This window comes from Hordeum vulgare, chromosome 1H (assembly GCF_904849725.1).
Source record: "Hordeum vulgare subsp. vulgare chromosome 1H, MorexV3_pseudomolecules_assembly, whole genome shotgun sequence".
NCBI lineage: Eukaryota > Viridiplantae > Streptophyta > Magnoliopsida > Poales > Poaceae > Hordeum > Hordeum vulgare.
The window spans coordinates 512,947,203-512,962,964 of record NC_058518.1 but is presented as its reverse complement, the minus strand read 5'-3'; the positions used below and the strand labels follow the sequence as shown (position 1 = coordinate 512,962,964).

The 15,762-nt window shown below is 47.3% G+C and overlaps 1 protein-coding gene across 1 annotated transcript; it reads left to right on the top strand.

Annotated features, from left to right (window-relative positions):
• The first annotated feature begins 5,433 nt into the window (after nucleotides 1-5,433).
• LOC123452542 (probable receptor-like protein kinase At2g42960) lies at nucleotides 5,434-15,751 on the top strand. The gene is made up of 9 exons (XM_045129205.1): nucleotides 5,434-5,773; nucleotides 7,028-7,712; nucleotides 7,835-7,939; nucleotides 10,156-10,278; nucleotides 10,368-10,538; nucleotides 10,667-10,796; nucleotides 11,013-11,222; nucleotides 11,308-11,385; nucleotides 14,175-15,751. Exons 2-9 carry the CDS (start codon nucleotides 7,045-7,047, stop codon nucleotides 15,321-15,323), a joined length of 2,634 nt encoding a protein of 877 aa, XP_044985140.1. The 5' UTR covers nucleotides 5,434-5,773; nucleotides 7,028-7,044; the 3' UTR covers nucleotides 15,324-15,751.
• Nucleotides 15,752-15,762: the final 11 nt, after the last annotated feature.

Genomic DNA, 15,762 nt, shown 5'->3' with positions numbered 1-15,762 from the left:
AAATCATTTTCTAGAAGGATTTGATTTGGAGAGATTATTATTTACCTTCATATCTAATTGTCGACGTCGAGCTCTTGCATCCTGAGGTTATCATCTCTTAATAGAAATAATTGATTTTGGAAGCAGTTCAGCTTATGCAACTGTTATTCCTATTTGTGCTCAGTGGAAATTCACAGTAAAAAATAATCGAGTTTATAACTGAGAATTATGAAGAAATGTCTTACACATTGAATGCTGGAGCGTTGAGTTTGGCCACTTATTTTTTGAGCCCCAACCCACAAATCCTTGTTGGATAGCACATAGAGATCTCACGATTCAGTGAATCCTTGTAGTCAGCAGATACAAGAACCATAATGTCATGGGATATATCATCCAAGTTATCGAGCACTTCCATTCATCTTGACAACGATTGTTGCCCATGTGCGGCTGTGCCATTGTTTATTCCACTGCTTTTTTCCTTCAAGCTAAACTCTGCTCTCTTGAGATCAACCCCTCCCCTCCGTACCCTGGTGCGATAGATTGATTTTAGGGAAAAAAAATGACAAACTAGTGCTGCGCCGGATGAGAAGAAATAACCAAGCTGCTCATACCTCGAAGGAAAGAAGGAAGGAGGAACTGAAGACGGCGGCTCAGATCTACGACTTGGCATCGCTGGAACCCATGACAGGACACCGCGCCAGTCCCTCGCCGCTCAGTTCCACAGCCCCTGCCAACGCACACGACGCTGCGGTGGCTGCCTGAGCCCGGGCCTCCATACCAGCGGTGGCGCGGCGCGGACTGGAGGGCTGGCCTCGGAAGATGGAGAGATCTGCTCCGGAGAGGCGCATGCGGCCGCAGATAGGATGGGCACCAAACTTCGGCGGCGATAGCAGTGGGGTGGCGGTGGGCATTATCGAGCGAGCAAGGTAACGCTCTCCTCCTCGGTGCCTTGGATGTGCTCCTTCCTCTCTCTGGGTCGCCGACGATGATAGCGAGCGAGCGGGAGCGCCTCTTTGCGATGGCGACGGCCCAGTCACGCCGAGATCCTGCAGCGCGAGCGCCTCCTAGGGAGGTTACTCACCAGCGACCTCGAGCGGTGCAGCTGGCCGAGAGGGCGGGGCGAGCTGCCGCAGAGGTGGATCTCGGCGGCGCCCGACGTCGGGCGAGTGAGAGGCGGGGAAGGAGCCTGGCACGACGTGGGTGGAGCGATTTTTCTTCGTGTGCGGTTGGTTTTCGGAGGATAAATAAAAAACGGAACGACGTGGGTGGGATCGATCGCTGGGAGGTCGAACCATCGTGGAGGTTGAACCATCACGACGGCACATCCTGCTTTAATAGTAAAGATTAATTATGTACCTACATAGGTGCCTTTACGCAATATTTAGAAGGTGGGGCGTTGTGTTTCCATCTTGTCCCTACACGAGGTATCTAACACGTGTGTTGTACAATATATTTTCTCAGTGATACATCACCATGCCAAGCAATTATATTTCCTTCTTCTCATACAATAATTAAGTTTCAAATCAGCTCACGAAAATGCACAAATTGTGAGGAGTTGGAGGTTATTTCTAGTGGCCACAAATGAAGTCATTCACCACATTGGTTGCACATACTAGATAGTTCATGTTGGTCAAGTATAAAAATGACATTTTTAACCATGATAGGACAAAAAAGTAATGCGCAAATAAAAGAGAACAAGATGAGGGAACTAGAGGGACAATATCTAGACACATCATAGATTCTGGAATTCCCTACTTGTTCTGACTAAGCCAAACAATATCGTATATAAAAAAACCATTGTATTTTTTGTTAAATCTGTGCATTATATAGCACATTGCTTAACATTATGGGGACAAAAATAGATATAAGCTTGTATAAAATCAATAACAATAAGTTGTAGTGACGTGAATTATCTTATGGGTGGGTGTCATTTGCCATATTTCTTATTTGTTCGATACATGTTTAGGATACTCAAGATTAAAATTCAAGAAACAACTTTGTTTTCAAGAAAACATTGAATTATACGCTAACATTGATGTATTTCTAGTTATTCATGTTTGCGTTGTACAAAATAAAGACTCGGGTTTTCTTATTATCAGCACAGTGATGTGGATAATAAGGTTAGAGACTAAAATAACAAAATATTTAAGATTGTATGAAGGCTCCAATACTAAAGCTAAATGATAGTGATGTATAAAGATAATAAGTAAAAGTGATTAGTATAAAGAAAAGGACCGAGTAGACATATTCGGTAGTGCAATTATTTTGTTTTGGACCAAAGTTGATTTTGTGTGAAGTCTAGTTAAAATGACCTATAAGATATTTTAGAGTTGAAAAATCTAATAATTTTGAGGGGAGTGGAAGGAACAACATGCAACCGGCAGACAAGGCTGTCGTGGCCATCCGTCACTGAAGGGGCCACGACGACGATGACACAAACGGAGACACGATTGGCAGGGCAGGGCAGCCACGCGCATACGAGGTGGTTGTCCAATATAGGGTTTAGTTTCTTTTTTTAGTTAACGGTCGAAATATGAATATTTTTATGTAAATTATCTTCGAACTTGAATGAAGTCGTCCTATTGATCGAAATTCATGAGGTTAATTCGAATTGTTGTTAGGATGTATGCTGCTACAGTTGGATGTCGTCCTCTCACATCCGTGTCCGCGAACGGATAGAGGAGAAAATTTGTGGGTTGTGGTTGGAGATGCCCTAAGCCGACGACCCCACTCGGGCAAAAGTTAGTGCTTTGACCCTTTTGCAAAAGCTTAACCAGATCTGACCCTGTTCAAAAACATTTCAGGGTCTGATCATTTTCCTACCATCGAGGTCAATGACGGTAGGGTATACGAGCCTACAGTCGAGGCACCTCGACGATAGGTTTGCATAGCCTGTCGCAAGCCTGTTTGGTGAGAGGGGTGAGTTGCGCTGACATGAGTAAGTTGCCTATTTGGCTGCCAAGTGCCTCGGCGGTAGGCACATATTCTCTACCAATGTCAGATTTCGAATTTATTTAAAACAAGGGTAAGATCCAGCTAAACTTTTGCAAAAGAGTGGAAACATGAAAATTTGCCTCCCACCGGACTGGAGCTGGTTGTGCCTGCGTCGATGACTGTTCGAAATTTTTTTTGGATGGTCCCACCTGTTGAGAGAGAGAGATTGATTCTGCCGACTAGTGACCCCTTTTCTCAGGTCATGGAAAAAGGCCATGTCATGCATGCAGAGAAAATATTGGACGTGAGTCGTTTTCACCTCGCCGGCCGCCGAGGAAAATCTTGGCCAAAGCAGTAGCTGCAACCCCAGCAAGCTTGCTAATGAGTAATCAAATAAGTACTAAAGAATAAATAAACAACGAAAAAGAAAGAAGGTAAACGAAAGGGGTGGTGGATTGCCAATGCCTGTCTGCAGACACCACCGTCCAACCGCATAAACAAAGGAAAGGAAACGTCATGGGCCGGGCGCGCGGGCCCAGAGCGCGTTAGGAGCCGTTGAGAGTCCAGTGGAGAGAGCAGAGGAGCGTCCATTACGTGGACGGGCGGGCCTGCCTTTGTGGACTGTGGTGAATTGAAGGCGTCATATATAGATTGGGTAGTCCCCGTTTGACCATAGGCATAGATTGTGGGGGCCCACGCACAGCGCGGCTGTCCTTGGCTCATGTGATCTCATGCCGGCCCCATGCCATGCCATCTCATGCGGGCCCGGACCCTTCATCCTGCCTCGTGCACCACACGCCTCGAGCCGTGTCTGTCACCACCCAACCAACCACTCGCTATGTATCATTCTACTAACAAACACGACTACTTCCTTTCAACTTTCTTCCCCACACGCTCCATCCGTTTCTACATATATATATATATATATATATATATATATATATATATATATTTCAATAGAAGACTACATAGAAAAGAAATTAAGTAAATTTATAGTGTAAAATATATCTACATACATTTGTATGTTGTTCCCTATTAAAATTGACCTACACCGCTACACGCAATATTTACAAGTTGGCGGGCAAGGTTTCCCGGGAGAAAAAGAATGAATCAACATCGGTCGTCGACACACCAACCGTGTCGGTCATCATCCAACAGTTCCTAGCCATACGCCACATGGTGGTGCAAGGCGTGATCTTGACAAACGAGAGCTCCAAGAGACTCATCTGGAAGTGGACGACATCTAGGGAGTACTCCACGCCGTCAGCGTATCATGCTTTCTTCCATGAGCTCGAGATGTCCACACCATGATGATGCACATGCCGGGGTCTTTCCCCCTTCACGAAAAAAAAGAGCTCGAGCTCTTTTCCTAGCGACGGGGTGATCCAAAAGGTCCAAGATGTGGCTCCCTCTCGATGTTGAATGCAATTTTGGTTTTCCTTGTACGAGTCACCTCTGCATGGTGGATATGAGGCACTGACGTGCACTAGACAGTGATCTTGAGGCTTTGTCGCTTATGTGATCAGGTGTCAGAGACCGCCGACCATCTATTTGTCGAGTGCCCCTTCTCGCGAGTGGTGTGGGTTGAAGTTATCTCCCGGTGTAGGCTGCCCCACACTTTAGTTCCGACAAATGGTGGCTCTATCGGTGCTTGACGAACCTCGTCCAGGCGCTTAGTGCCAAAGGAGGCACGAAAGGGATTCAATTCCCGGATCATTCTTGTTGTCTAGTTGGTCGGGAAGGAGGGCAAATGCTCGTGTGTTGAATGCCTTGACCAGTACCGTCCAATAAGTGTAGGTCTTGTGTTGTTTTGTAATTGTGCCAACCTTCTTGTACGTGGGGGCTATATGGGGTTCCGATGAACCCGTTGTAGATTGCCCTCTTATCTTCTTCTTATAGACGATGTGAAAATTAAGCGTTCGCAAGAAAAAAGAACTACATGAATCGTAATTGAATGTTTAGAGTCACAAACAAGACTCACGGTTGTAGTCTGTGTGTCATTGCCCATGACAAAAGAGAAACATATACATCGACCCAAAATGTCCTTCTATTGAGCCGCTACTCATTCTCGAGGAAGAAAAAAACACAGAGTGTTCGTCAAACTTCAATTTCAATGACCCCCGCCTTGCTATGGTCATTGTGAGTACGATCATGAAGCTCTAAATAAACGCAAAGTGTGTCACGGCGGTAGCGATGCACCCATGATGATTTCATTGGTCTTTCCATAAACCCTATTCCAACCTCACCATACGCGGGTGCCCGTACCCGCGCATGGCATATATATTTCTAAATAAGAAGAAGGCAGTACCATCTATCCAGCTATTGTTTTTCTCTTGGTAAGTACTTGGGTTAGTTGTATAATCCGGTCAATTGGACACTTGGCCGCATCCTCAGAGCAAGAACCATTGATTAATTAACAACATTTTGGCATCATCATTAAGCTAGGAGCACACGCTAACCATCAACCGTCCACTAATCATCACACCCCAAAGCCAGAGAAGCCATCACGGGGTGCACGTAGCAAAGCGAGGAAACGGCGGATTTCCATTCTTTTTACAGCTGTTTCCTTCCGCTTCTGCGCCCTCACTCGAGTGAAAGACCCAAACTTTAATGCCGCTTGCTCCCCTGCTCCCTCCCAATCCGTCCGACATTGATGCGCCGGAGCCGCCTCCCCCTCCACGCCGACGCTGAGCTAGTCGCCGGAGGTGCCGCAGCAGCTCCAGCCGGCGGCGCGCGGCAGTGAGTGCGTGAGGCGACGCGGATAGCGACAGCGGGGGTGGTTGGCACCGCTGCTCCTGCCGCTCCAAGAACCCTAGAGGAGCAAGCGGGAGGCGGCCGCCAGGGGTTTGTCGCTCCACAGGTGATCTACCCGTCTCCTCCTCCTCGCTCTCCCCCATCTGGCCCGTTCCCATTGTCTGCTCGGAAGCTGCTCCGCCGTAGCCGTCCATGGTGGCTCGCGGGTTCTTGGTTACTGGATCCTAGTAAGTAGAGTAGTACCTTTGATCCAATGCGTCTGCAAGGGCTTCTGAGATTGGCCTGGCCCGATTCGACTGGATTCTTTCCCCGGGTAGCGAGCAAGAAAGCGCCGAATCTTTTCTTTTGCAACGGAGGCCCAAGGGGAAAGCTTTGATTTGACGGGGATACGCGCGATTCGTTTCGTCCTTGCCGGTTCTAGCCCCGTTTTTCTCCCAATCCCCAGCTTCTTGATCCGGCTGCGGCCACGAGCTTCCAGGAGTCAGCAAATTAGCACCAAATGTGTTGATTGGTGCTGTATGTGTTGGTGTTCATCTTGGGAGGGGGGCAGGTAGTCGTCGGGGAACTCCTGGAATTAATTCGCTTGCCGAGCATGCTCCTCCAATTAATTCGCTTCACATGGAAATCGCGCCTCATGTTCTTTCTTCTCATTTCCCCCTCCCCTTTTGATAGTACTACTTGTGGTGAATAATGAACTGCCTTTTGATCTTATTATTGCTGTATTTATGTTGTCCTCATCCAGATATGTAGTGTACTAATCTAGTATGTTATCAATGCAATGCGCCTTTTCATCCCATTGCCAATGCAAGCAGTATCTAGTATGCCATGTTCTGATAGTATTAATCTCAGTTTGTCTTCACTGCTGTGTGTGTCCCCTGAAGTTTATGGCACGTTCTGGTATTAATCCCAGCTCGTTTTCCTTGCTCTGTTCAGTGAAGTGTGTTGCCATGTTCTGGTATTAATCTCAGCTTATTTTCCTTGTTCTGTTCAATGAAGCGTGTTGCCATGTTATGATATTAATCTCTTTTTGTCTTTCTTACTATGTTCATTGAAGTGTGTTGCCATGTCCTCATATTAATCCAGTTTTGTCTTGTTTGCTGTGTTCAGTGAAGTGTATGCAATGTCCTCATATTAATCCAGTTTTGTCATGTTTTGCTGTGTTCAATGAAGTGTATGCAATGTCCTCATGTTAATCTCAGCTTATCTTCCCTGCTGTGTTTAATGAAGTGTATGCAATGTTCTCATATTGACCTCAGTTTGTCTTCCTTGCCGCGTTCAATGATTTGCCACCTTGGTTATTATGTCACATCCGGTTGAGTGGATGCTAAGCTAACACTACATTACTAATCCTGGTGTGCAGGCTGCTCAAATCTAGAGATGCCGACAGCCGAAAGCCTACGTGCAGAGCTGTCATCCAAGACGCCACCCTTTGGCCTGAGGCTGTGGATAGTGATTGGCATCAGCATCTGGGTGGTAATCTTCTGTATACTAGGTTTCATGTGCTTCTGGTCCATATACCGGAGGAAGCCGAAGAAGTCTGTTGATAAGATCCCAGTATCTCAAATCCCCGATGTATCTAAGGAGATTGCAGTGGATGAAGTGCGCCAGCATGCTGTTGTTGAGAACTATCAAGTGCAAGAAAGCCACACGTTGACGGTGCAGGAGAAGCCTCATGACAAAGATTCTGGGAAAATGCTGGGACACTTGGTCAGGACAAAGTCGAGTGATGCCGATAATTTGAGCCAGTGCAGCTCGGCCTACCAATGCGATAGGGCTGGTAGTGCTTATTCTGGCGATGAAGGCAGTTCAGGCAACGCTAGGAGGCAATATCCTCAGTATGCGACCGTCTCCGCATCTCCTCTTGTTGGTCTCCCGGAATTTTCGCACTTGGGTTGGGGCCATTGGTTCACTCTGAGGGATTTGGAGCATTCGACGAATCGGTTTTCTAAGGAGAACATCATTGGAGAGGGTGGATATGGGGTGGTTTACCGTGGTCGACTCATAAATGGGACTGATGTAGCGATAAAAAAACTACTGAATAACATGTAAGCAACTTTGGACTATAATTGTCTTCGAAGGACAACACTTTCTTTACAAAACTTATAATTGTATGCTGTCCTCTGTGTGATGTCATCTTATTGATTGTGTGCTTGATATGGCACTGCAGGGGCCAGGCAGAAAAGGAGTTCAGGGTTGAAGTTGAGGCCATTGGCCATGTCAGGCATAAAAATCTTGTCCGTCTGCTAGGATATTGCGTCGAAGGAATCCACAGGTTAGCTATTTTCATTCTCCTCCACCATTGGATGTTTAGTTCTGTTTGTGCTATAGTATTTATTTACATTGGATGGCCAGTTTGTTTGTACTATAATACAGTATTTATTTACATCGGGTGGCTACTGATTTATATCTAGAGTCAATTAGTGATTAATCATTCACCAGAAAATTTGAGGTTTCTATCCTTTCAAATGTTTCTTTCTTCGAGAAACTTTCAAACATTTATAGTCTGGTTCAACTTCATAAGAATGCATGTGCCACAGTACATTTATCTTACATATTTATAAACCGATCCTTGTACAGACATGTTTTCTAAGAAATTGGCTTGCAGCCAAACTCTCTCTACGGCATTCTCTCAATTTCTTTGTTGTTTTTTTGGTTCAGCGGTTCATTTATGGACGTTATGACTTAGGTTGTTACCTTTTAACATATTATATAGTTTGCTAAGTAGAGTTGACAAGCAACAACCCTATTCAATAATCGTTCAAGTCAAACTATTCCCCGTTAAACATCTTTATTATCTGGACCATAATGAGTTTTGGGCTAAAAGCACAAAAGAGAAGTAGAAAACTACTTCCTGCCTCATTGTTCCCTCTGATATGTTGGCTGCTACATTTCTCTCTTCTGTCCTGCTTATAAACACCATAATGGAACCTCAAGGCTGTCCCTCTTAACAGAGTCAGAGTGTATGTTGCGGAACCTTTTCAAGTTAGCATCGTTCAACGTTTGGAAATGTGGTGACTGCTGAACTATGCCTGAACAGAAGTCTGATAAAACAAGGCCCTGTCATAATTTTAGAAGTATTTAAATTGTCCAAGCATAACTAACATATTAAAGGTCAATGGTGGCATGATTGGAGGACTGTAGTCACACCTGTGGCAAATGTGGCCAGAATAAGAAAGATACTTTATTAGAGATTAATTAATAGTAGTAACAGCTTCATGGCCAAGCACATCTACTGTGGCATATAGGCATCAGGGCCGGCCCATAGGCCGGGGCAACGGGGCGCCCGCCCTGGGCCCCTGAGAGATAGGGGCCCCGTCAGGTAGCAGCACAACATATGTTTTGCGATATTTCTTTTTTAGATCCAGAAAAATAAGAGAAAATAAATAAATACTCATGTGGTATTGATGACTTTTCTTTCAGAAGTATTAGGAAAAACAACAAGACATGATGTGGTTTTAGTTCAAAGACCATCAATCTATGCTATATATTAAATTGCTCTCGAAATACAATATATTCTAAAAAAAATATTCACAAGGGCCCCATTTTATTTTCTCGCCCTTGGGCCCCAAATATGTATGGACCGGTCCTGATAGGCATGGACACGTCTCATGGAATCAAACATTTCCTCGATAAACTACTAGGTGGGCAAACTGTGGTACCAAATGGGACCTTAACCACAACTCAGTTTGCCACTATTTACGTAAGCTATCACAGCTCTATAGATAATCAAGCAATAGGGCTTGTCATTAGCGAATGCTGCTTAATTAGCCATCAATATAGATTGGTTGCTTGTGTAACGGAGGTGCTTAGATCATGTAATTAGCAAATGAAAAGGTCCCCTAAAGGTCAGTGATGTCTTCCTCAAGCAGGCTTCATGATTTGATCAGCCAACCTATCTAGGAACATATCTAGGATCAGACAACCCAATGGTATTCGAAAATTATTTCACAAACATATCTAGGAACTGAGATTAGCTAAGTCGGTGGGAGGTGCCGGTGAAACCCCCCATCACCCAGGGTTGAATCTTCAACTTGGATATGGGATTATGGGTAAGTTTTTTTTAGTTAATTTGGTAGTTCCTCTTAGGCATCCATCATTTTTTTCTGCTGTATCTGCGTAAAAAACAGATAAAACTGCTACACCTTCTTATAGTTTGCATTCTCGCAGGGTTCTGATTATTGATTTCTTGTAACCAACAACAGTATTTTTTTCCACTTCATGATAAATTGAACATACCAGCGTCATTTTCTCTTTTAGTTTCCTCTTTCAGTACATATAAGAAATTCTGTAGTACATAGGGAGTTTGAGGCTTCTATGACAATAGTATTGGTTTATGCTTTCTTGATCAACATTCAGTGCTGTGTCGTGTGTGTTTAATTTTGTATAATGAATGTACATTGTGCAAATCTGTCTGCTCCCATCGTATGGTTTATGGTTTATGATTTATTTCATCTCCCATCCCTTAGTTTAACTTGTTTTTTATTGAAGGATGCTTGTGTATGAGTATGTGAATAATGGAAACTTAGAACAGTGGATTCACGGCGCCATGCGACAACACGGTGTTCTTACTTGGGAAGCTCGAATGAAAATCGTTCTTGGAATTGCTAAGGCGTAAGAATCGACACATTCATCTCCTTGCATGTTTTATTGTGCACAATTTTTGTTGGGTAAGACATTTTATCAAGCTGAATGATATGCAGGCTTGCTTATCTACATGAAGCCATAGAGCCGAAAGTTGTGCACCGTGATATCAAATCAAGCAATATCCTAATTGATGAGGATTTCAATGGGAAGCTTTCTGATTTTGGATTGGCCAAGATGTTGGGTGCAGGGAAGAGCCATATCACAACTCGAGTTATGGGAACTTTCGGGTATGCCACTCTTGTTTTTTAATTCACAGTACCTGACTTAAGTCGTGGAAATGTTTGATTTTGTTCTTCATGTATGAAAGCAGTTAGCTTTGTAGGAGCACTGAACTTTTATGCTGCCATCATTTCAGGTATGTGGCCCCCGAGTATGCCAACACAGGTCTGTTAAATGAGAAGAGTGACGTGTACAGTTTTGGCGTGCTGCTCCTGGAAGCAGTGACCGGGAGGGATCCTGTCGACTATGGTCGGCCAGCTAATGAGGTGAATATATATTCTACTTCTCAAAGTGCATCATGCATGCTCAGGAGTACATGCTAGTGTCCATTTTGTTTCAACAGCAAAATATCATTTAAACCTAGTAGCCCTTCTGTTACCTTTGCAATTTTAATTATCTCCTATTGTGCAGTTAGTTTGTTAGCCTGTTGGCTGCTAGAAATGCATGTTAGTTAATCAAACTATGACATGGATGCCCTGCAGGTGCATCTGGTGGAGTGGCTCAAAATGATGGTTGGCACGAAGAGAGCCGACGAGGTGGTGGACCGTGACATGGAGGTGAAGCCAACCATCCGCGCTCTCAAGCGCGCCCTCCTAGTGGCGCTGCGGTGCGTTGACCCGGACTCCGAGAAGAGACCCACGATGGGTCACGTCGTCCGGATGCTCGAGGCAGAGGATGTCCCGTCGCGGGAGGTTGTACCACTTTACCCACCGCTCCTCTTACAATGCCATTTCCAGACCGTATACCTGAATATTTTGTTCTGATCTTGTATTGAAGGACCGGAGGAGCCGGAGGGGCGGCCACGCCGGTGGCAATGCGGACGCAGAGTCCAAAGCGAGCTCGAGCGAGTTCGAGGTGAGCGGTGACTCAGGGCCCTCGGCGAGGTTCCAGCCCTAAAGATCGGCGTCGACGAACAAGGGCGTCCCCAAGAACTCGGCTCCGGCCGAGTGTAGTAGAGATAGCATGATGAGCATTTCCTGTAGGACATTGCATTGCGGTTCATTTTATATTGTAGGCGGTAGAGAAATAGTAGTGCTGATTGATCATCATCCCCTGAGACTGGGACTGAGACCTTTGCTGTAGCTTCCTTTGGGCACCCTGTACAGATTGTTTCCTCCTTTCTTTTCTGTTTTCTTTGTCTAGGATATCTCTTTGAACAATAAATAAGCGTATTAAGATTCTTTTAGGGTATTAAGATTGTATTATTAAATGTCCTTTGGTTAATTTCACTGTGCTTGATATATTCGAGAGTGGTTTTCTTGGCTCTTGGACTCCATCGAGCATGAAATTTCCAAAATTCAAAAACAACCTTTTAAGTTTAGTTTTATTTTTGAAAATAAATACCATCTCCGTTTCTAAATATAAGATGTTTTGACAGTTTAAATTGAACTGGCAAAATGTCTTATATTTAGGAACAAAGGGTACACATAAGGACTTGTAGATGTATGTAAAATTTCATCATGAAATATGTTTCGATATGCATTGTAAAAAGGATCATGTACTTATAGTGAATAATATATCTGCCAGAAATGCATGGTTTTCGTTAAGATTTTTGCATAGCTCGTATATAAATGCCATGAAACTTTGCAGGCAAGTAATATATATCCATGTGTATGTGTATTGTTTTTCAAAAATATATATTAAAACCTAAACAGTTTTTTTTTGTATTAAGGTTTCCAAATTCGTAGAAAATAACACCAACATCTACAATACAAGGTTTGTACCGTTAATTCATCATCAAATATAATTTCTCTTTTTAGTAATATTAATGACAGTATTTTTGACTTTGTTGAAGATAAAGTTTTTTTGTTGACTTCTGCATATAAAATTATACACTTTTTAAATACTATTAGTACTTAGTATGGTGTTCATGCAATTTTTAATGACCTGAAATTGAGTTATGCCAAAAAAAAGATCAGGTGGAGTTATGCACATAAAAGGAAAATGATTTTTTTAGACAAAAAAGGGAAAACAATATTTTTTTAGCAACATAAAATATATTTGGTTAGCACAATACAATCAAAGCCGCTCACATATACGAGGATTACACTCATCCCTATAAACGCACGCACGTCCTACCCATATGAGCACCTTCGAGAGACTGAACCGACATAGTATCTTGATTTTACAAAGTCAACATATACACCTCACAATTGATGGGAACGTCTTCCTCACCGAACAAACATCTGGTTTGGGGATACCGCTGTGCTGCTAGGGTGCGTTTGGTTGCAGGGATATCCTCCCAGGGACAGGGATATCCCTTCTATGCGAGGGATGCCACCTATTTGGACCCGAGGTGAAGGAGGACACGGGCAACCAGATGTCAAGAATATTCCCTCAAAACAGGGATGGGGTCAACCGCCCAAAACGGGAGGGGGGGGGGGGGGGTCGCGACATCCACCCCGCGCGCTGTGTTCGCTCGCCGACCGCCCCTCTCCTTCCTCCGCGTCGCCGACCTCTCCTCCCCGCCATGTATGTCGTCGGCCGTTCCTCTTCTTCCGTGTCGCCGGCCGCTCCTCTCCGCCCTCCGCATCGCCGGCCGCTTCTTTCCTATATCCGCGCCGTCGACCTCTCCCCTCCTTCGTCCGCGCCGTCGGCCGCTTCTCTCCTACCTCCGCGTCGCCGGCCGCTCCTCTCCTTCCTCCATGTCGCGCGTCGACCGCTCCTCTTCTACCTCCGCGTCGTCGATCTCTCCTATCTTTCCTTCATGCCGCGGCTCCTCCCCTTCCTGTGTCACCAGCCGGTCGTCTCCTTCCTTCGCGCTGCCGAGGTCGCACCCTTATCCTTCATTTATATCACTCAAACCAAACAAACACATGGGATAACACCATCCTTTCAACGAGAAAAAATGTCTATCCCTAACCAGGTGGTTGGGGATGCCCTCAACCACCCTAACATGTCCCTGCAACCAAACACACCCCTAATCATTCAGCCATAGAGTGGCCCGTAACAAAAAAAAAATGTGGGAGGGGTAAAGCTTTTCTTTGTTTTTGAGGGGTATATAGGAGGAGTAAAGCCTTGCAGCCACGGGCTGAGACGTGGGCACAGGCCCAGTGAGGCTGACGCGAACGCGCGGCCCATTCGCGAGCCCGGAAATATCTCATCCGTCCGTTTGGCATAAACCCCGCACAGTTTCTCTCCACCAGAATCCCCATTCTCCGCCTCTCGCCTCCGCCATGGCCGCCGCCGCCGCCGCCGCCATCCACCGGGCCGCCGGCCCGATGCGCTCCGTCGCGCTCGCCTCCTCCAGGTCCCGCTCCCTCCTCCACCTCCTCACCCCCGCTCGCACCATCTCCTCTTCCCACGCCTACAACCCTTCCTCCTCCTCCTCCGCCGCCGTCCCCAGCCAGGGCCACCAGCACCCGCCGGAGCAGCACTGGGGCCCGCCTCCCCCCGGCCCCCCTCCTCCCCAGTGGTCGCCGCAGGGCCCCCCTCCTCCCCAGTGGTCGCCGCAGGGCCACCCGCCTCCCCCGCCGCGGAACGATTACTACCAGCAGCCGAGGAACGACTACCCGCCGCGCCACGGCTATGGGCCGCCTCCTCCTCCCCCGCCGACGAGCGACTACCAGCAGCAGCAGCAGCGGCAGGGGCCTCCCCCGCCGCGCCACGGCTACGGGCCGCCGCCTCCCGCTCCGTCCCCGCAGCGGCAGCAGCAGGGGCCGCCGCCGCCGCCGCCCGAGCCCGCGGCGGGGCCGGAGAAGCTGATCGCGCTGTGCAGGGAGGGACGGGCCAAGGAGGCGGTGGAGCTGCTCGAGAAGGGGGCGCGCGCGGACGCGGCGTCCTTCTACGAGCTCGCCGGCGCCTGCTCCACGCCCAAGCTGCTGGAGGAGCTCCGCAAGGTGCACGACTACCTGCTCCGCTCGCCGTTCCGGGCCGACCTCCAGGTCAACAACCGGTTCCTCGAGATGTACGGCCGGTGCGGCAACATGACCCACGCACGCAGGACGTTCGACCATATGCCCGACCGGGACATGGCCTCCTGGCACCTCATGATCGAGGGCTACGCGGCCAACGGGCTCGGTGACGCAGCGCTGCAGCTCTTCGAGGAGATGAAGCGGTGCGGCATGGCGCCCACCGCGCGCACCTTCGTGCTGGTCCTCGACGCCTGCGCCAACTCGGAGGCCATCGAGGAGGCATTCCTCTACTTCGACGCCATGTCGAGGGACCATGGCATCGAGCCCGGCATGGAGCACTACGTCGGGATCATCGAGGTGCTGGGCAAGTCGGGGCACCTCGATGAGGCCGTGGAGTACGTCGAGAAGCTGCCGTTTGAGCCCAACGCCATGATCTGGGAGTCGGTCCTGAACCTTGCGCGCATGAACGGCGACATTGACCTCGAGGACCGGGTGGAGGAGCTGCTGGTCTCGCTCGACCCGTCCAAGGCCAACCCCAAGAAGCTCCCGACCCCTCCTCCGAAGCGGCGGCTCGGGATCAACATGCTCGACGGGAGGAACAAGCTGGGGGAGTACAGGCTGCCGCCAAAGATTGAGAAGAAGGTGGTGAACGAGCAGCGCTACGTCCCGGACACGAGGTACGTGCTCCACGACATCGACCAAGAGGCCAAGGAGCAGGCGCTGCTGTACCACAGCGAGCGTCTGGCCATCGCCTACGGTCTGATCAGCACCCCGGCCAGGACCCCGCTGCGCATCATCAAGAACCTCAGGATCTGCGGGGACTGCCACAACGCCATCAAGATCATGTCGAGGATCGTCGGGCGGGAGCTCATCGTGAGGGACAACAAGCGGTTCCACCATTTCAAGGAGGGCAAGTGCTCCTGCGGCGACTACTGGTGATCCAACATGGTTCCTGGATGATTTTATCTGATCGAAATGTGGCCTTGTCGTCCAAGTCGAACTCTCTTTCTCGCTGTTCTATATGAACATATATGTCTACAGTGAGACATGCTCTTAGGGCGTAAGCAGTATCAAGATATCTACTGGTACTTGCTACTGGTAGAAGTAGAGACTATCCCTTCCTTATAGCTATTTCGTCAGTATTTCTCGAATGCATGATGTCATTTTTAGCCACTACCTGTTCGTATGCACTAGAAAACCATAGCTTCTTGATGCACAGATCAATCTCTTCTTCATATGGATCGATCGTCGTGTGCTTGGTATGGGATTCATGTAGCCGATGACCGACCGCATGATTGTAAGAGGTTATTTTTATCTCTATATCCCTTTTGGATTATGATAATAAGTAAATGGAAACTAGTCTTGTATATCCGCGTTC

Coding starts and splice junctions, on each gene's coding strand:
- LOC123452542 (XM_045129205.1), top strand. CDS start 7,045: ATGCCGACAGCCGAAAGCCTACGTGCAGAGCTGTCATCCAAGACGCCA. Junction 10,539..10,666: donor CGAGTTATGGGAACTTTCGG/GTATGCCACTCT, acceptor CCATCATTTCAG/GTATGTGGCCCCCGAGTATG. Junction 11,386..14,174: donor CGAGCTCGAGCGAGTTCGAG/GTGAGCGGTGAC, acceptor CCGTCCCCGCAG/CGGCAGCAGCAGGGGCCGCC.